Consider the following 20,819-nt stretch of genomic DNA (forward strand, 5'->3'; position numbering starts at 1 on the left):
TTGGGATGCAAATCCGGCAGGAAGCAGCGCTTCCCGAACAGGGCCACCCAGGCCTGGTCACTGCTGCCATTACCCTCCTTCAGCTGCAGTCCCAGCCTGGATGACGAATGCAAAGAGAAGATGACAAGAACAAGAAAATTGTATAAAATACTCTTGCTCTTAGAGCACTTCTAAAGTTGCTTTTTTTTTCTTTTAATATTCGTGCTCTGCAAAACTGCCAGCCCAATTGCGAGTTCTCTGTGTGCCTCTGAGGGGCTCGGGGCAGGCGGGTGCTGGGTGCCTGCCCAGCACCCTGTCCTCGGCTCAGGAATGCTGCCCAGCACCCCATCCCTGGCTTGGAGGTGAGCCCGTGGCCAGCCTGCTGGTGGCACTCCTCCAGCCACTTCCACTTTTGTCTCCCCAAGCATGTGAGAGTCACAACCCGTGATGAGCTGGGCAGTAATTGCTGTATCGATTTCAACGCTCCTCCAGCCGGAGCAACGCCTGTAACTGTAAACCATAAACCTTTTAATATCCCGCTCAATTATGAGGAAAACAACTCCTGAGCAGCAGCACGGCGGGAGCATCATGCAGGGCCTGCTGCTGAGCCTGGCTGGGGATGGCCAAACCACGCGTTGAGAGACGCTGTTGGGGGGACAGAAGCACAGACAGCCCTTCCACGTGTCACTGGCAATGTCGGTGCTCTCAACCCTCTTTGTGCCGACCTCACCGAAGAGCTCAAAATGCTGGAACACATGGAATGAGAAGGCAGATAAGCAGACTGATGGTGTGCCATCAGAACGTGACTTAGTGCTCGTGCAACCTCTGGGCTGCTCACAAATCCAAGAGAAAGAGCTGAAGAATTGAGCAGCTGTGTCTGGGCACTGTCACACAAGGCAGACTTACAACCTCTCTGTTATTTACAAACAGTTTCACAGAAAGGGAAACAATCTGAGTGAAAACATTCCCATCCACTGCAGCCTTTCAAAAGCACAGAATCATAGAATATCCTGAGTCAGAAGGGACCCATGAAGTCCAACTCCTGGCCCTGCACGGGACAGCCCCAAGAATCCCACCATATGCCTGAGAGCGTTGTCCAAACACTTCCTTGATCTCCCTGCACCCTTGGGGCTGTGGGCACTTCCGAAGTCAGGTGCTTTGGTGACAATAAGAATGAGATCAGCAGAGCACGCTTCTAATCCCCAACTCCAAATCCTGATGTTCATCACCTTACCAGCCCTTTCCCTAGGACAAGGGGCAGGTTTGGAGACACTCAGCCTGGAGCAGGCTCCCACCTTGCTCTGTGCAGACCCGACCCGCTTTTGTCTCGCTGTGCTGCGAGCCAGCTGGGCTTTGTTGCCATGGTGAAAGCTTTGACACGTTTAGTTTTCCCACTAATTTCCTGCTGCACTAAAACTGCTGCTTTGCACCTCACTGCCATGGCACAGCACAAGGAACCCCAACACCCTCCAGAAACGAGGAACGGATCCAGCCACTGCTGGTCACTGCCAACAGCACTTTTCCGGGCAACTTTAGTTACACCTCCTAAATATCCTAAACCCATCAGCCTTTAAGCCCTACAAAAGTTCAAGAGATTTTACCATCATTCAAAAAGGAACTAGACAATTCAGTGACGTCATAATTAGGGGCTGTATCCCACCCTTACCTTAAAAGAAGGTGGTGCATTTCAAATCCCAGACTGCAGTCACCAAACCACCGCATTTTCCTTTGGGTTCACATGAAGGGACCAAGTTCATTCCCGACTGTGTCAATGGTAAGTGAAAACAAGGATCCAGTTGTGTCTGTGGAACCAAACTGGGACCAGCAGCACACACACACAAGGAAAAGCAGAGACTAAGGCCCACACTGTCAGCTGATGACTCAGAAACTGCACAAGCGCCCACTGAGTGGGAAAATACCTATAGTCAGCCTTCACTTGTCATCTTACTGTGTAATGGGAGTCTCAGCTTGGATGAAAAACACATGAATATTTTGTTCTGACTAAGCACAGGTTTCCCCGTGTACCTCAGCTCTGCCAGGGCAGTGGGCACACGACACCCACGCTGCAGCAAGGGGGAGGGAGCAACCGTGGTTTCCTTCTCCACCAGCTCTGCACTTTGTTTCTAACATAAACCAGCTGAATTAACCAACAGAAAGGAAAAGTCTTTGGATTTTTTTTTTAATCTTACACTTCCTAGAGCAGCTCAAGGGGAAAAACAGCCTCTGTGGAAGGCAAGTATTAAAATCCTCGTACAGAGAATGAATCAGAATGATTTTTATTGGTTTCCAATGAGACTGTGCTTGAAAACAAACAGTTGCTGTACGAGTGACAACCCCCTCACTGTGTCAGAGAGATGGGAGAACATAGATGGCCTTTGTAGAGCTGAGAACATGCTCCTTCATGGCTGCTGGGGAGCAATTCGATTTCACTAATGGTACATTTACATGTGCAAAGAAATAGAGCACAAGCTAAGCTGTATCATAATCAGTTTGCTGGGGGAGTCCTCCGACCTCCAGAACTGCTGAAAGCAGGCGCAGCTGCTCCAGCCTCGGGGTGCACGGGACACCGGCTACAACAGGAGCTTCCCGCAAAGAGCACCATTGTCTGCCGGCCACCTGGGAATGAGAGAACCTGCCATAAATCACCCAGCACATGATCCTTGCTCTGTCCAAGGCAGGGCAGAGGCCGGGACAATTCCCGGCAGCAGCGGTTGCTCAGTGGGAGCCGGGAAAAGCCGCGCAGGCTGCCCGGAGCCCGTCCATCAGCGGCACTCCAGCCAGGCTGATAACCTTGACAGAGCCACTTGCAAGATTACAGCCCAAGGATTTCCTACAAGCACATCTAGAGAGGAAAGACTAAGTACCAAGACTAATACTTTTCATCTTCGGTTGCTGCCAGTGCTGTGAGCTCAAATGAAAATTTGGGGCACACAGAGACATGATTACGCTGTCACAGTGACTGACAAAAGCAAACTCTTTCCTATAGCACTAATTATTTCAGCTGAAGGAAGGCACAGACAAACATCCTTAAGAATTTAGATATACATGTGACAAGAGGCATTTTTTTCCCCTAATTCTTCACTGTCACTGTCTGAAGACTGTATCACAGAAGATCTAACTGGCTCTGCCTACCTGGCAAGGGTACCCTGAGCATCAGCACCGCTCCAGACTCCTGCAAGCCTGCAGGAGCAGCATGACACCTGAACAGACTGTATCCTTCCATCCCACAGACAGGAACCAGCTCCAATTAGGCTCACTGCTGCAATTCAGTGTGTTATCTGATCACACTTCACACACAATGACAGACAGCTCATAAACGTACTCCTTCCATTAGAAACACTTCATGTTGCGAAATGCCACAATTCGTTTTTAGGCATCGGCTTCAATTCAGCTGCCTTTGCCCAACAGCAAGAAGCCTCAGAGCTCCAAAGATACTGTCCCCTGAGAGAGGCCAGAAACACCCCTGGAAGCACCTGATGAGACTGAACACAGGCAAAAAACTCAGAAACGCTTCAGGTTACACGACAGCAGATCCCAGAACCTTAAAAAAACCCCTTGTGCCCACAGTGTGATGCCCATGGGTCTGTCACACACCCATCCCTGCTATCCTCCATACACATTCCAAAGGTATTCCCACACATAACACTCTGAACGGACAGAGGTTACGCAGGAAAAGGCACAGCTGAAAGCCCACGACAGCCTAAAACCCAGGACAAGTGGAGACTGACTTGTTTAGGTAAGGAAAAACCTGGAAAAAGTGTGTCTTCCCTAATGCTGCAGAAATCCACACACACTTTCCCAGCCTTGCAAACACCTCGCTGCGTCCCTCTCATTCAGAACTCCTTCCAAGAGGACCGACCACATTTTAAAAGTTATTGGAAGGAGACAAGAAACATCCATCTGCTTGCTGAAAGGCAGCAGACGCACACAGCCTCCAAATCCAGACTTTAATTGAAACACTTTAATCGGCTGCCGCAGCCCCGCATTCTCTGTATTCCCAGCAGCGCCGAGGCGTGCGCTCGGCTAATGGAGCTCTGACAGTCGTCCTGGGCCTGGCTCCCTGTCAAACCACGCCGGCCTCCAGCTCCGGGCCCGCAGTCGCACGCTGATACCCCACAGACTCCTTTTCTTCTAAACCATCTTCAAAATGTACTGTAATTAATGCCCTATAACTGCAGCGGACGCTTTAAGGAGCTGAAGGCAGAGCCAAACCATACAGGAGAGCGGCAAACGTAGAGGAGATCCCGAACTACAATGGAAACACCCAACTGGGTTGTCAGGGACAGCCACCTCCTGCGTTGCACAACACCAGCATTCAGGCCAGTCCCTCCATCCATCTGCAAATCAAGGTGGTAACTCAACACACGCAGCTCGCTCCTGTCAGCAGGCCCTAGTTAGACAGCCAAGGCAGGATTCGGGAAGCTGGTTAGGCTCCCATTCCAGTCCCTGGAAAGACACAGCCAGTTTCTTTCTCTCCGTGGCCCAGCTGACCTGCTGCAGGCTCTGCTGAATCACCCTCTGGACAAGCTGACCCCAGCACTCCCATCCCAGGCCAGGTGAACCACAACCTGCTGCAGCTGCACCTTCCACTGTGCCAGAGCACGTCTGGTTTCTGCATCTGCATCCCCACCTTACTCGCCCGCTCCTTCAGACAGATTCTCAGCAACTCCAGCTCCCAAATCCCATGGGGAGGTTTCCCAGTGCTGCATTTGCCACCACAAACCCTGCACAGGCAGCCACTCCTGCACACACTCCAGCTGAGGGGCATGAACCAATGCTCATATTTATACCTTCATTTCAAACCTTCCATGGCCAAAGCACTTCCAAGAAGAGCATCTGCCCTCCTGCCACCAAGTTATGCCAATAATCAAAGCCTCCATGGCCACAAACTGCAGGCCTAAGCCACCTCCCCATGATAAAGTTGCACATCTCGCACAGAGGGATGCTGGACTCACTCCCAACACACCTGCTCCTTCCTACAGTTCTTCCAAGCCGCAGCTGCCCTGGCTGGAAATTGTCCCCAACACTGGATGCAGAGAATAACTAGAAGAATCAGCAACATTTCTCTGTGATCAGACCACGTGCTCTGAAAGAACCCAATGCTTCAAGGTAACACCCAGCCAGGTCCAACAGGCTCGAGTGAGACCTAACTCTGCTGCTGCACTGTCCCAGCATCTCCTGCCCATCCTCTGACGTGCAGAGCGGAGCTCAGCTCGGCTCCCCCCACACACGTTGGGCTATTTTTGAGCTCAACGTGTCAGTTCCACTGGCTGTGGGAGTTTGTTTGTGTGGGATAGCATGATTCGACTGCTTTGAAACTTGGCTGAAGCCACGTAATTCCCTTTTCACTGAACCCTTGTGATGGCCATTTAGGAGAGAGGGCGAGGTTTAGCCTCAACTAGAGAGACTTGGGGTCAGAATTACCAGAAAAAGACACATAATGACTAATAATGAATCAGCCCTTCAGTGGTTTCTTCATTTAAGTGTTAACACAGCATATTAAACCCCTAGCCTGGGATCAGCTAAAAGGTCCTGACTGCATTAAATGAGTACAATGGCTTTGATGCCATGAAGATTTTTTGCCTTTTCTTTTATACCCCTGTTATACCTTTTTTACAACTTCTGTATTCTCAGTGCTTTTTGCCTACATTCTTGGACTTGTTTGTCAAGCTGAGAGACTCAACATTTTAGAAGCTTCGTAGCTGGGGATCAGTGTGCCCCAGATCCCAAGGTCCTCTCCAGAACACATTCTGTAAACCCAGATAGAACCATCCAGGGGAAGGTTCCTTGGGGAGGGGGGCTCACTTGAGCCTCTCATTGGGGAATCTTTGATAGATCTGCTAATTAGTAACACCTCTAATGTTATACCCAATCTTTTGGGGTGGGCATTTGGCGGGATGCATCTCGGTGCATATGACCTGGATGTGTGCACCTGAGGATCCTTAAAATAAATACCAAGGTAAAATCCCTTTTCCCCTTCTAACCGTGTATGACTCTTGATTTTAAGACCAGGAAAAGGCATCAGCTTAACTAGAGAATCTCCAAATTGTGCTATTTAAACCTGTGCAAGCCCCAAAGAGAGACTCTGGAGCCAGTTCAACCCTTGCTCGTGCAGGTTCAGCTAAAGGGAGCATCTTGCTGGGGGAGTGCAGACCACGAGACCCACCACGGTCACACAGGGAAGTCACAACTCTCATGAGAGTCTCTTCAGCCAGGGAGAACTTCCACCACAAACTGTGAATTCTACTCCACTGGCAACGCTGGAGCAACTTCCCAAAGCTTTACTTTCACGGGGAAAAAACACAGAGTTGTTACACAATCATCTTGGTGAGAGCAAGAAGGGGCAGCACCCTGTACAGCCACTGCACAGGGCTGATACAGGACCCAACAAGAGGACGTGGGAAAAAGGAGCTTAGAGCTGCTTCTCTGTGAAAATGTCTAATACCCAAGGAGCCCAGTCTCCCAGCAACACACTGCCATTTCCTTATTTCCCTCTCACGTAATTCCTCCTTCAAACACAAATGAGGAGACAGCTTCTAGAAACCCTCATTAGGCCTCCGCAGCATTCACCAAACCTCTGTGAGACCCTCCTGGAAAAGAGACACCGATTCCTGTCTGTGTCACAGCCATTCCTCCTCCTGCTCCTGTCAGTGGCTTTTCCTCACAGAGGCAGCCTCTGTACCTGCCCAAAGGTGCCACCACCTCATCCATCAGGTGTTGACTGCCTCCTGCTGCAGCAGCCCCAAAGCTCTGGTACAGCAACTACTCGGGAGAAAGGACCTCCAGACAGGAGGTGGGAAGCAGCCAGGTTGAAGAGGTACAAAAGTTGTACCCACCTCACCCCCCGAACAAGCTAACAGCCACACAGCTGAGAAGTAGGTATTAATTATCCTGGCTCTCTTAGAATATTCTCCCTGCCCAAAAAGGCTCAGGACACGTGCCACAGGCCCCCTAGCTCACCCTGCCCACTGTCAGCTGGCTCTCCTGTTTCCACCTGTTAGCATCTCAAGAAGCAGCCTGGTCTCCAATTCAATCATGCTCTGGCATTAACATCTTGGTAATCAAATGTTATTTGCTACAGCAAGAAAAACATTGTAATGAAACATAAAATGTCAGTACTTTAGCCCACAGTTGATACAGGCAATGGCTCTCTGAGGTTTTAGGAAATACTCCCTCTTATCCCCACTGTGGCAACTCTGCTTAGCCGAAGTTCATTTCTAGCTTTTAGGCTTTTACTTAATCTCCCCACCAAATGAGAACTAAAATACAACTCTCCTGCAGCACACAAGCGAGGAGAACAAGGGCCCTGTGAGCAGCAGGATAATGCTGCCTGAGGAATTAGCCATCCACAGCCATCAGCTTTCCTTATGGCCAGGAGAAATCAGAAGCAGGACAGGTGCAGCACCACCAAACACTGCAAAGGAAAGGAAAATGACTGATGAAAGATGACCAGGCGAGGCCCTTGCGTGGGTCATTACGAAACGTGTGGCACCGGTATTGAACAATTCCATCTGACACGAGGACGATGAGTCAGGGCAGCGCCAGCACGGGCTTATCACACGGGCATGCTGGCTGCAGGGAACAATCCTCAGTCAGCCCAGAGCCACGTGCCTCGCTGCAGCACGTCCGAGGTCGGGAGAGCAGGACAGAGCAGCCACCAAGACTTTTCCACCCTCTGGGCTGAGAGCGCTTTGCATCTGAGGAGAGAAATCCAGGCAAGTCCTCGTGCTCAGAGACCAGAGCGTACCAAACGCAGCCTGAGTCCTCCCAGAGCAAAGCCCAACTCTCCATGGAGTCTGCCAGCCCGCTTTTCATCCTGGGTTTCAGTGCCACAGTGCCCACCTCCAAGAACTCTGGTGAAAAATGTGTTCCACTGATGACTCCAACTCACCCAAACACAAACCACAGAAACTAAGCCTGTTCTCGCATGGAAGGGAACGTCCTCTCCCAGGGAGGGCAGAGCTGCCTCCCATTCTCCAGAAAAGGCTTAGCTCCTTAAAAACCTTAAAAAAAAATCAACTCAATTCTAGCCTTTCTCCAGTTGTGCTTGTGCTGGTAGAAGGGCTGTGTTCTGCCAAGGATTAAAGCATCAGGATTTGGGTTACTGTCCAGTAAAACAACTCCAGGTACTCCTCAAACAGGATCCCATGACACACAGCCAGTGAAACTCGCTCCGAGCTTTGCCCATACAGATATTACTGAAATTTAACTCAAACCTAAGCTGACAGCCAGGCTGGAAGAAGCTAAGACAGCACAGCAGGAAGATCACCGCACTTGGGAAGGAGCTGTGCTCTCTCAGGACCGTCAATTCCATTTCTAGAGAAAGATGGATGTGAAAGTGACTCCTCATCTCCCAGTGAAACGCTCCGCGAGTGCAGTGCAACCACGGCAGGTGCGCGCTGCTCCGTGCTCCGGCTGCGCCTCCAGCCACACGGAGCTGATGGAAGGGATGGAACCAGGAGAGCAGAGAGCTCTCAGCAGTGCCCAGCAACCACAGCATCCCTCTCTGTCCTCCTCAGCCCCAACAGCTCCTGAAGACTCAAACACAACACCCAAAGAGCACAGGAACATAAGGTATGTGTTCCTCGGCACACTCATGAACATTCCCTGACCAGCTCTTATGAAAAAATGTGGCATTAAGAATGACCTCAGTGTCTGAACAGAGCTGGAGTTCTAATGAAGTCACTTGGATGATTTATAAATGGAAATTCTGTGGAAAACAATTCATTCAGCAGGTCACTCTGAAGGTTTTTAGCACGGAAACAAGGGTTTCTTGTGAAAGATGAGAAGAGACAAAGGAAAGGGGGACAGAAGGAGGGATGCAGCAAGATATCCTGCAGGTGCCCAATTCATCCTGGCCAGAGAAGTGGCTCCAGCTCCTGCCCAGCCATCGGAGCAGCTCTGACAGAGCACAAGAGTCCAACTTTGCATGGGCAGGGACTGAATGTAAATTGCCAACTGTTCCTTTCTATTCCATCGGCTCCAGCAGAGACAATTATGAATACAGGCCTCCTGCCCTTTGGGATGATTAACATTCCCCTTCCTCAGTGTCCCCAGCACTGCTGACCCACATTCAGCTCCTGAAATGCAGTTCTATGTAAACTGCAACATTCGGTGTCAGCAGAACGTGCCAGCCCAGCAGGGCTGGGCGCTCTGCTCCTCTCTCTAAATAAACGCAGTGCTCAATTCCCAAGGGCCAGGAAAATCCCAGTCCTTTAAGATCAGACCAAGCACCCAACTACCCTCCACTTTTTTTTTTTTTTTTAGGGAAAAGGGGACACAAGCCAGGAATGCTCTGGCTGCTATCTGGAGCTGTCATGTCAAAGTCCACTCGACCTGGTAAATGTCCATCAGAAAGGAAAACAGGATCCAACACTCATCCACAGACCACCTCTAACTCCAGGCTCAGCAATGGACACCAGCCCACGCCGTCATTAATTTCACCTTCTGGAAAAGGCCCAGTATCACGGGGTACATCTATTTCCAAGCTCGCCCAGACACTCGCAGTGGAATTCCTTCTGAGACAGTGGAGGAGCCCGGTTCCCAAGGAGGGGCCATGACGAGCAAACTCGCTTTTCTCTAAGAGAATGTGACACGGGGTCAAGTTTGTGCAGGGATTTGGTGGCTATATTTGAACTGCCCGGTTCTCTTACGCAGCTACTACTTCGAGAGTGGGATCACCTCAGGAAGGGGCTGCCAGCACAGGCAGCAACTGGGCTGTGCTTGCGTTTCATGATCAAAGAATTCTTTCAGATCCCTAAATGGGATCATTCTGCCAAGGTTTTACTCACTTCCAAGTTGTTTCCATTAAGTCAAAGTGTTAAAAGTGTAACTGTGATGAAGACAAGCTCGCAGTAGCATTATTTTGTATTTCTGCTGCCAGTCAAAAACGCTTCCCCGTAAGGATTTGCCCTTTCCAATGCATTTACATCAACACCTCCCCTCTAACCTCACGAGTCCCAGAGCCTGAACCAAGCAGCTCCTTTCTCCTTCCCCACTCCTCTCCCAGAGCCAACAGCAACAGTTCTGTCAGCGAAGGAAAAGTACTGAACCCACAGTGCTCAGGGTCTGCAGGCAGAATCCAATCCGTTCACTCGCACTCCTCTCCAGACGCTGGGATTTGAAAGGAAACCTGACCTCGGAGTTGAGAAAGCTTCCAGGTCAAGTTTCAGCTCCAAGCTATCCCAGCTCAGCCGAACAGATGGCAGTTGTTCCAGCACAGGTATTTCCCCAGGCTCGGGGAGCCCTCAGAGTTCGGAGGGACAGGGACTGGATCTCCTCCGTGCTGGGAACATGCTGCAGGTCAAACCCGCCGCTCCAGCCCCTCCCACACTGCAGAGCCCCCAGCACCTCACCATCCCACCAGAAAGGCGCTTCCTGAAGTCCACAACCCACCCTCAGTCACTCCAGGGCAGTAGGAATGAGTGTACGCTGCTATAAAGCAAAGCTTTCCAAGCTTAGTATCCCCTTCCATCACCCAAATCCAACGTGTAAAATCCAGCCTTGGCCCTGTAGACGTGGAACACAATTTCCAGACAAAATCTGTGTGCACACTCTGCCATTCTTCAGACAAAATCAACTATTCCCATGCAAAAGATGGTCTCTGCTTTGGTATTTTGCAAACCTCAGCGTCAGCACCACTGAGAAGAAACCTTGACCGGAGGAGGGAGTCTGGAAACAGGAACAGGAAAGCAACCTGGAGTTGGATCACTCCTTCTCCAGGAGTGATCTCCACTCAGAGGGGTCAGTCTCCTGCACTCGAAGCTCCTGAACCCATCAACCTGTTTCTCTCAGCAAGGTTGAGGTTTATCATGGGGCGAACAACAGCACAGAACACCTCAAGTGCAGGCTAAATTGTGGCATCGAGCACTTGCAGGCACAAAATAGCCATCAGGGCAGGCAAATACAGCCCAGCTCTGAAAAGAACTGTCCAGGAGGTGTTATAACTGATGTTTAAATAGCCCCTGAAATTAATTTCACTTTATTATCCGGGCAAAGAGCCAGAGCTCCAACAAACGAAGGCGATGGTAGGTTTCTCCTCGTGTTTCAAAACAATGTCACTCCTGAGACCGACAGAGGGGCAATCCCGGGAACTGACAGAGGGACAGTGCCTGAAATTGGCAGGGGGGCAATCCCTGAAAGTGACAGAAGGGCAACCCCAGAAATCGACAGAGGGACAACCCTGGGAACTGACAGAGGGACAATCCCAGCCAACACAGTCCTCCCTCTGCAGCGCTTCCAAGGAGCCAGCACAGAGCCAAGAGCAGGGCAAGCGCAGGGGTTTGGTTAAGGCCTGCCTGCTGTCTTCTCATGCCAGCCCTGCTTCCAGCAGCTCTCCTCCTGCCGCAGCTCCCGGGAAGATCCCGGTGTAGCAGCACTGGTGCATGCAGCAGGACAAGCCCTCTCCGGGAGCTCGGTGTCACGGGCACGATCAGGAGTACAGCAGCGATACTGCCGTTCCTCACGGATCTCCTGCCGTGCTCCAGGGCTCGCCCGTGCCTGGATCCACCCGGATCTCCTGCCATCTTCCGGGGCTCACCTGGGAGCGCGCCCGTACCTGGATCCACCTGGATTCGCCGCTCCCTCGGGAGGCCCTTCCTCGCGCTATTCCCTGCGCTTCCTCACGGCCCTGAAGACTCGGCCACGATCGATTCTCACCGTTTCGGTAAGAAACGACCTGTTCCCCGCTTGCCCTCCGTGTCCCCCCCGGTACGCCGGGAGCATCCCCGGGTACCACGGGAGCATCCCCCCCGCTCCACCTCCACGTTATCTCGGTGCCACGGGACCCGCGGGGACACCCGTGTCACCCGTGACAGCGGCCCCGCTCCCCGGCAGCGCCCGCTCGGGGGTGGCGAGGCTCGGGGCCGCTCCCCGCTCCCTCCCCGCTCACCGGGGCAGCGCCGCGACCCCCGCGGGGGACTCACCTTGGCGCGGGTCACCAGGTGCGTGGCGAGCTTCACCACGGCGAAGTTGCCCTTGCCGATGGTGCGCTCGATCTCGTAGTAGCCGATGCGGGCGGGCCCGGGGGGCCGCGGGGGCGGCGGGGCCGGGGAGAGCCGGGGGGCCGCGGGGGGAGCCCCCGCTCCGCCGCCTCCTCCCGCCGCAGCCGCCGCCGCCGCCATCTTGTCGCGCGGAGCGAACCCCCCCGCGGGGCTGCGGCACCGCGTGAGCTCATCCGCGGGGGGGCGCCGGGGGGCGGGCGGCTGCCATGGCGACGGGGGCGGGGCCCTGACGTCACCGCGCGCGTCACGGAGAGCGGGCCGGGCACGGCGCCCCCTGGCGGCGGGCCGGGGGAGAGAGGCGCGCTGCGGGTTTGGGGAGAAACCCGCGGGAAATGGGAAACTTGCTGCTCGTGACGTCACGCCTCACCTCGGGAGGACAATGACGTTGCGGGGATGTAGAATGACGTCACAGAGAGGGGCCGCGGTGGGCAGTGGGTGCTGCAGACTTGGGGCGAAACCAGTGAGATATGGGAGAAGAGTCTGACGTCACTCCCCAGTGGGGATAGCTGAATGACGTCATGGCGAGGCTGCCCCATCTGGTGCCCCCCTGGGGCCAGAGAGCGGCTTCAGTTTTGGGGCAAAACCCACAGATAATGGGAAACTTGTGACATCACTCCTTGCGGGGACATCAGGGACCGCCCACATGCAGGTCACGCCTCATCGTGGCGGGAGAATGACGTCAGGGGTGGGAGAACGACGTCATGGCGAGGAGCAGGAGGTGCTGCGGCTTTAGGGTGAAACCCGCGGTAAATAGGAAAAGGGTTCCTTGTGACGTCACTCCATCAGGGAGTGACTCCATCGCTCGCCACCGGGGCGGCATGACGTCACGGGAGCTGTGCAGTGACGTCACGGCGGAGGGGCGGGACTTCCGCGGGCGCGGGGCGGAAGCGGCGGCCGGGGCGCGCGCGGGGGAAGCGGAAGCGGAAGCGGCGCAGGCGCGGGGCCGAGCGGAGGGGACGCGCCCGCCATGGAGTCGCGGGGGAAGGAGCCGCAGCCGCCGTGAGTGCGGGGGGACCGCGGGGCGCGGCGGGGCCGGCCCGGGACACCGGCGCGGGGGGCGGGCGGCAGCGGGAGGGGGAAAGGGAGGGGGACGCGGTGGGAACCCGCCCTGCTCAGCCCAGCCCGCCGCGATGGGCGCGGGGCGCGGTGTGCGCCCACCGGGCTGCAGGCGGCGGCCGCGGGAAGCATCATCCCGCTGCTCGTCCCGCTGTAGATCCTTCGGGATCTGCAAAGATGGTGAAGGGCTGGAGCATCTCTTTGCCGGGGAGAGCTGGGAGCTGGGCCTGGTCAGTGTGGAGAAAGGAATAGTGGGAGGGATCCCATCAATCCGTACAAATACCTCCGAGGGGTGTCAGAGGATGGTGCCAGACTCTGCTGTGTGATGCCCAGCCACAGGACAAGGAGCAGTGGCCATAAACTGAAATGCGAATTCCGCCACAGCATGGGGAAGAACTTCTTTCCACGGAGGGTGGCAGAGCACTGGAACAGCTGACCGGGGATGGGCCTGGATTCTCCCTCATTGGGCCCATTCCAGACCCCCCTGGATGCATTTCTGTGTCGCCTGCTCCAGGTGACCCTGCCTTGGCAACGGAGTTGGACTGGATGATCTTCAGAGATCCCTCCCAACTCGTAGCGGTTCTGGGATTCTGGGATCAGCCCCACCACGATGCGCTGCTCCCGGAGCCAGATTATCCACCTGGGCCGTGGAGCTCAGCAGCTGTGAGCTGGATCTCTGGGCTTATCCAGGGGCTTATCCTCAGAGTCTCAGCGTTTGTTGCTGAGTTCATGAAGCCCTGCGTGGCTCAGGTGTGGGTCTGCAGAGCATCCTCGGAGCTGTGCTTTGTTCTCCGTGCCGGGATGTCCGTCGGTGCCTGGCTCCAGGGGAATGTCTGGTGCAGAGTCACTCTGGCGTGGAGCAACATCCGTGTTGTTGTTGTTGTCATCCAGCTGTCAGCACCCACAGGAATAAGGCAGGAATTGTGCAGGGGATTCCAGCAGCCTTTTCCCAGCCCTGGCACTGCGGGAGCTGCTGGAAGCAGTGGGTGTGAGCTGTTCTTTCCACAGGAACAGAATGGCCATGGGGGACTCCAACCCGGCAGCAGTCCCACACGCAGCTGAGGACATTCAGGGCGATGACAGGTGGATGTCACAGGTAAGGCTGGCAGGTGGATCCTCGGTACTGGGGGGATGTTGGGCCAGTGCTGCCCAGGCCACGATTGGGACCCCGAGGTCACAACAGCCTGGAGCTCGTGGCTGTCACACCTGCGTGTCCTGTCGTGATGGAGCAAAGGAAGAAGGGTCTGGAGCCTCTCTCTAATGAGGAGTGCCTGCAGGAGCTGGGCCGGGTTAGTCCAGACAAGACTGAAAGGGGATCCCATGAATCCATACAAATGTCTCCAAGGGGTGTCAGAGGATGGGCCAGACTCTGTTCAGTGATGCTCAGTAACAGGATGAGGAGCAATGGCCATAAACTAAACCATGCCAAGTTTCATCCAACCCGGGATCCTCCTGGGGGTTTTGGAGTTGGGAGCAGTGTCCAGCAGCTCAGGGGTTAATGCAGGCAAGGGTGCTGGAGGGCATGGCAGCAGGGGAAACTGGTTGGGCAGCTGTCCCTGTCCTGCAGCAGGGATGGATGCCCAGGAGGAATTGTCACCTGGAGCTCACTTGCTTCTCTCTTTAACAGCACAATCGGTTTGTCCTGGACTGCAAGGACAAGGAGCCCGACGTGCTCTTCGTGGGGGACTCCATGGTGCAGTTGCTACAGCAGTATGAGGTAGGAATAGAGGAGGGGAGGGGTGGATTAGAGCAATGGGAGCATCTCTCTCTAACCCAGTAGCTGCTGATCACGTGTAGCACTGATGATTTCCACTGTTCCCGTTTTCGCTGCCGTCTCCTGAGGCATTCCTGCCCTGCTTCCTGAACTCCCCGTTGCCTGGACACTGCTTTACCTTGCTGCTCTTGCCTCCCTCTCTGAGGCCACCACCAACTGCCTCCATTTTGGCACACATGCACAGCCCCTCGGCTCTCAGATTCCAGCCTCCTGAGGGCCATCGAATTCCCTCTGGTTGTACTGGCGTGGCCAGAACACACTTAGCCCTGTAGAATTCAGGGTGCCAGAAGCATTGATCCACTGGTTCTTCCCTAAAACTCTGGAGGGAAAGAAGAGTTCTGTTCTGCCATGGTGGCAGCTGACTTGTTTTGTTCTGCAAGAGCTGCTTCCCTTTGTTCTAGTTTTGTTACCTGGGGATGAGAAGGATTTAATCAGGTCATAGATTCCTTCTTCAAAGGCACAGTGCCTTAGGAACACCGTGATCTGCAATAGATCAGCACTCTGGGGCTCTGATGAGTTCAGCAAATCACTGCTCCGGAGATCTTTCCTTCCTTTGTGCCAGGTCTGAGGGCTTGAACATCAGCAGCTCCATCTCTTCTGATTCCAAATAAAACCTCATCCCTTGTCTAAATTCCCTTTGTGGAGTGAGTTTTCAGAGCAGGGCTCGTGGCTCTCTCAGTGACCTTGAGGACACCGTGTGGTGTCTTTGCCTCGCAGCCAGGATGCTGCTCTAAAACAGCGCCTTGATTTCTGCTTGCAGATCTGGCGAGAGCTCTTCTCACCGCTCCATGCACTGAATTTTGGGATTGGTGGAGACACCACGGGACATGTTCTATGGAGACTGAAGAACGGTGAACTGGAGAACATTAAGCCCAAGGTACGAGCTGCAGAGTTAGTGAGGATATCCAGGTGCACGGTGAAGGACACCTGCAGCTGCAGGCCTGGCACAAGTGCCTTCCCTCTGAGAGCAGTGAGCACTGCCAGCCCCGGGGCTGAACTCTTCAGCCCAACTCTCCCTGCAGTTCTCTGGCCACAGATGATGTTTACGCAGAGATTTCAGGGTCATCAGCCCTGTTACCACTTGTTCTGGAAAAACTGCAAACATTTTTTTCTCCTTGCAGGTCATTGTTGTTTGGGTTGGAACAAATAACCATGAAAACACAGCAGAAGAAGTCGCAGGGGGAATCGAGGCCATCGTGCGCCTGATAAACACCCAGCAGCCACAGGCCAAAGTGATCGTGCTGGTACGTCCCTGCTCCCTGGGCTGTGCCTCTGCCTTACTGGGAGTCACTGGTCAGTGCTGAGAGGGCAGTCCCTTGATCTGTCCTCTGCTTTGTGCCTCCCCTCACTGGCTTGGCTTTGCAAGAGCCCTCCTTTGGCCCCTCCAGAGCTGGGTGGACTCATTCCCAGTAACTATCTCACTTATTAATGTTGCTGAGGAAGTCCTGTGAGGGGAAAATAGGTCCCCAAATCCCAGCTGGCATTGGGAATCCTAGTTGGCTTCCTTGTCCTAAGGAAGCTGCTGCTTGTCTAGCTGAGGAGCTGAAAGTGTATGGAAAGAGCTCAGGCTGATACATTTAAAAAATAAAAGAAAGCAGTTTCCCTGCCAGTCAATGCTCGTAGCTCATCTGGCTCCTTCACTTGCATTTCACATTAGGCCTGAACGGACAAACTCTGATTCAAAGAATGAGTTCCTCTTGTCACAGACATCCTAAACCTTGACAGGCAGCCCGAATTGGAAGGGAAGGGAGGGCTCCTGATAACATCAGTCACACAAAGCTCTTTTCTGCCTCCTCTTGTGCCAGGGCCTGCTACCTCGTGGAGAGAAGCCAAACCCGCTGCGGCAGAAGAACGCCATGGTGAACCATCTGCTCAAAGCCTCGCTCCCCAAACTGCCCAACGTGCAGCTGCTGGACGTGGACGTGGGCTTCGTGCACTCGGATGGCACCATCTCCTACCACGACATGTTCGACTTCCTGCACCTGACGGGCGGGGGCTATGCCAAGGTCTGCAAGCCCCTCCATGAACTGATCATGCAGCTGCTGGAGGAGACCCCCGAGGAGAAACGAGCTGCCCTGGCCTGAGTCGCTGCTGTCAGCGTGGAGAGCATCATCCAGCCCATCAGATCAGTTCTGTCACTGGCACTACAGAATCCTTCTTTCTTAAAGCACTTTCCATTGTAGAATGTTACCGGATGTCCGTACCTAGTGTTTTGAGGGGGAAGGCTCATGTTTAACTGGTCTTGTACATACGAGGGCCAGCTGGGTTGGTTTTATTGCAGGAGGAAATTAGCTGAAGAGTTTTACTTTTAAACCATTCCTCATTTAAAACGAGAACAGGACTGTCACTCTGTGCCCCTCTCATGTCTTGTTGCTCTGTGGTTGTCCTAGACCCCTTGTAGCCTGTCCGACAGCCCGCTCCTGGCTCACCGTTCCTGGCTGCAGCCATCGTGCTCTGTGTATTTGCCTGGGAACAAGAATCACATTCCACTTGCAAAAGCCAGAACAGATGCATTTTTCCAAACTCGGTTCCACCTTTTAGGCGGTTTTGGTTTGTTTTTGTTTTTGTTTTTGTTTGGGGTTTTTTTTTGGTTGTTTGTTTGTTGTTTGTTTTTTTACTGGGGGGGGTTAAATGACACGTGTTGCTTTCTCACTCCTTTCCTGAAGCAGCTTGAAACTGGAATTCAGAAATTTAAAGAAGCAAACAGTTACCTGAACTCGTGTAACACTCCCCAGTGCTTGTCTCGTGCTCGTTTCCCCAGTCCTGCTAGCGGGGGCACCTTCCCTCCCACGCAGCTCTCCTGGGAACGCTCCCGTTTGGGTGCTGCTGCTGGCCCCTGCTCCTGCTGCCCGTGATGTTGCTGGCTTTTAGCAGTTGCTCAGTGTAGGATTTTAATGATCCAGTAATTAGCAGTCTCGCTCCTCTGGAACTGACAGACATCCCTCTGAGGTGCCCAGGCTCTTGGCAGTGTTTTTTTCTATTTTTTTATTAAGTATGACTGTTACATCCTTTTTTTCTAAAGCAAACCCACATGAAGAGCCCCTGGCTGCAAGGCCTAAATCACTCTGAAGCTTTACAGATCCCAAGGTGTATATTTCCTTATCACTACTGGTTTACTTGTATAAACATTTGAGCAACTACAGCCTCTTAGAGTAAGAAGTGAAGGCGTAGCTTCTCCTGCCCTGGACGCTGCTCCTCACCTCTAGCAAGGCAGCCAGAGGGGCAGGTGCCCTCCTAAAGGGCTGTGGCTCAGTGGGTTTTGGTTTGGTTTGTAGGTCAGACGGCTGGTTGTAGTGAAACAACTTTTCATTTAAAACTGATAGCTTCTCTTCCAGAAAGAAATGGTTTGGACCTGAGAAGCAGAGCCCTAGATGAATTGATAACTTGCAGATAACCTATTTTAAACCAAGTCTGTTCCTCCCTGCCTTACCTGCTGGAGCTGGAGCTCAGTGGTGCCACGCTGGGTTTGTGCTTCCCGCGGGATTCCAGGCGGGTAAACCTGGGAGGAACGGAGAGCTCCACTCCGTGCTCCAAGGGAGGGGTGTTCAGGTGTCAGGTGGCTTTGCTGGAGCCCATAGGTACTGTACATAGTCTGTCTGCCCTTTGCTGCAGCCAAGGGGCTGGTGTGTAACTCTGACCTAGCGTTGAGGAATCCCCTAATGTCCCACCTCATCCCCCTCCTGTAGATTTGATCATAGCAGGATTCCTGCCTGGATTGCATGCATAGTGTGTGTTTTGTTTCCAGTATATGTGATCTACACACAGATGAAGGAAAGGTGAAGCGTTCCCCTGGCCAGGATCAGAAGCAGGGAGTTGCAGAGTGCCATGGGAGAGGAGGGATCCTGTTCTACCCCCATGATCCAGACCAGGGGTGCTGCTCCCTGGAGCTCCACGGCCTTGCAGGGCAGGCTTTGAGGGAACACTGCTCACGCTTCCCATAAGGTTCTGACTGGAAAAATTGGGAAAGGGCAAGTGGAAAATCAGATGTTAAAAGTATACTGCAGTGGAGAATTCCTGGGGAAGGGCTTATCCCATCCCAAGCCCTCCCAGGGAGCCAGCATAAACCCCATTCTTGCCCCCTGAGAGCTTTCCATCTCCAGGCTTGCGAGAAAAGGCTGTGTGCTAGTTTAATCTCTGCACCCCTGCTTCCCTCCCTCCCTGCTGCTGCTGCTGCTGCATTTGGCTGAAGAGACGCTAACCAGGAATGTCCTCTCCAGTAAAGCTCCCACTTCGCTCGGCACCCTGTGCTCGCTGTGAGCCAGCCCTGTTGGCAGGGTGCCGAGTGGACCGGGGAATTTGGCAGGCTCTGGAGAGGCTCTGCTGGCTCTGCTTAGGCTTGGCTTGCTGAGGTGCCACACTCTGTGCTGGTTCAGTGCTCTTGGCTCTGCTTGTTGCTGCCTGGCAGGAAACTGCCCTGCTCACCTGAGAGGTGTTGTGGGCAAGAGGGGTTCTGCCTCCTGCTCACCTAGTGCTGAAATCCGCGTGCCTCCTGTGAGAAAACTTCAATTCCAGCTCTGGATGTCCCTTGGGACGGGGCTGGGCTGGAGCTGTGGCCTCCTCTGAGTGAGCGTGTCCAGTTTCGTGTTTATGCAGCAGAGAGGAAAACAAACAAAAGATGTGAAATGGCAGAGTCTTGTGAGGTGCCGGGGGAGGGTGAGGCAGGAGCGGGGAGGCCCCTGTACCTCCCCTCACTGTCCACCCGCTGCCCCAAGCCTTCCCCAGGACACAACCATTGTGATTCTGCTTTGGCAAAAATGCATCGGCTGGTAGAAGTCACTGTTAGTGCATATTTCGATATAAATGTCAATGTTTCACCCACCGTGTCGCAGCCTGTGTGTGTGTGTGTGTGTGTGTGCCCAGCCGTCTCCTGCCCTGTCTCGGTCACTCCTGGAAGTCTCCACGGGGCCGGGCAGGTGCTGCCAAACCTCCCAGTGCGGGTCCTCCCCGGCTCTGGGAGTTGTGCTCACCCAGATCCTTTGCTCCTCGTTTAATTCCTGCTTTCCCCACTCCGTTTGGGGCTGGTTTAGTCTGTTTTTCCTCCTTTCCCCGTGCAGATCTGGGTGCTGCACCCAAACCTGTGAGCATGGTGCTGCAGGTGAAGGGAACTGGTTTATTTTGGCCCTCGACAGGACATTGGCTTGTATTTGATTCCCAAGTGATTTATCTCTAATGGCCCTGGAACAAACAGGGAGTGCACATCCCCACGCAATCCCGCTCACAGCCATCCCACAAGAGGCGACTCGAGTTCCATCAGAGCTGAGGAGTCGGTCGGAATTCTGCTTCTCTTCCCGCATGTCTGTCCCTGAGGTTGTCCCATCTGCCGCCAGCGTCACCACCTGCACCTGGAAACAACGGGCAGACTGTCCAAACTGTGGGATCCTCAGGGACAGGAGGGCCCGGAGAAATAAAGTGCACAATAGCAGCAGTGCCTTGTCTCGTGGCATTTGTCCCGTGGAGCAGAGCAGGATGCCAGCGGCAGCGGTCCTGGATGTCACAGCCAGCCCAGGAAGTGGCTCTGAGTGAGGTGACACGGGGCTGAGCACCCCAGAGGGGGATTTAGAATCAGAACCCCCAACTGCAGGCAAATAAAATGTGATATGAAAGCCACAGAGCTGTTGGAGAGAGGCCTGGAAGCCAGAGGCTTGGCAACAGCTGGGATGGGGGGTGCTTTGGGAGACACACCATAAATGCAGTGTGGCATCACTCCGGCTTCCCCCAAGCATGGGAAAACTCCCAAGTTATTTTGAATTATTCCATCTCTGGTGGTGACGGGTGCTACAAACAGGAGAGGCTGCAGGAACCCCGGTGGCAATCCAGAGAGCAGCAGGAGAAAGGGATGGGGCAGAGCCATTGCCTGACAGGATTCTTCCGTGTTCTCATGGACTTTGGGGGCAGGCAGGCTGGGCAAGGGGTTTGGGTGGGTGTCCACAGTGCTACATGGCACCGGGGCTTCCCTGTGGGGCAGGGACTCCATATGGGGTCTCCTATGGAGCAGGGGCTCCCCTATG

General features: G+C 53.8%; 2 protein-coding genes across 6 annotated transcripts in view; one reads left to right on the forward strand and one right to left on the reverse strand.

The window, feature by feature from the left end:
• Nucleotides 1-12,035, reverse strand: part of SIK3 (SIK family kinase 3) — a 70,960-nt gene extending 58,925 nt beyond the window's left edge. For all 4 annotated transcript variants that reach the window (XM_042034415.1, XM_042034413.1, XM_042034414.1 and 1 more), the window contains exon 1: nucleotides 11,904-12,035. The gene's annotated coding sequence lies outside the window, so the exon portion shown is untranslated. The remainder of the gene's footprint in view (nucleotides 1-11,903) is intronic.
• Nucleotides 11,556-20,236, forward strand: PAFAH1B2 (platelet activating factor acetylhydrolase 1b catalytic subunit 2). 2 transcript variants are annotated; one of them, XM_042034418.1, is made up of 6 exons: nucleotides 11,556-11,644; nucleotides 14,046-14,133; nucleotides 14,665-14,754; nucleotides 15,572-15,688; nucleotides 15,933-16,055; nucleotides 16,617-20,236. In XM_042034418.1, exons 2-6 carry the CDS (start codon nucleotides 14,053-14,055, stop codon nucleotides 16,893-16,895), a joined length of 690 nt encoding a protein of 229 aa, XP_041890352.1. In that variant the 5' UTR covers nucleotides 11,556-11,644; nucleotides 14,046-14,052; the 3' UTR covers nucleotides 16,896-20,236. The 2 variants fall into 2 exon arrangements, with proteins under 2 accessions (XP_041890352.1, XP_041890351.1); XM_042034417.1 differs by lacking the exon at nucleotides 11,556-11,644 and adding an exon at nucleotides 12,880-12,980.
• Nucleotides 20,237-20,819: the final 583 nt, after the last annotated feature.

This window comes from Corvus kubaryi, unplaced genomic scaffold, assembly GCF_017639235.1.
Source record: "Corvus kubaryi isolate FWS band 111438036 unplaced genomic scaffold, C.kubaryi_AGA036_p1.0 37367, whole genome shotgun sequence".
Lineage (NCBI taxonomy): Eukaryota > Metazoa > Chordata > Aves > Passeriformes > Corvidae > Corvus > Corvus kubaryi.

Bases quoted from the DNA above. Each gene is read 5' to 3' on its own strand.
- PAFAH1B2 (XM_042034417.1), top strand. From the start codon at position 12,949: ATGGAGTCGCGGGGGAAGGAGCCGCAGCCGCC. The intron at 14,134-14,664 runs GTAAGGCTGGCA...TCTCTTTAACAG, and splicing joins ATGACAGGTGGATGTCACAG to CACAATCGGTTTGTCCTGGA. The intron at 14,755-15,571 runs GTAGGAATAGAG...TTCTGCTTGCAG, and splicing joins AGTTGCTACAGCAGTATGAG to ATCTGGCGAGAGCTCTTCTC.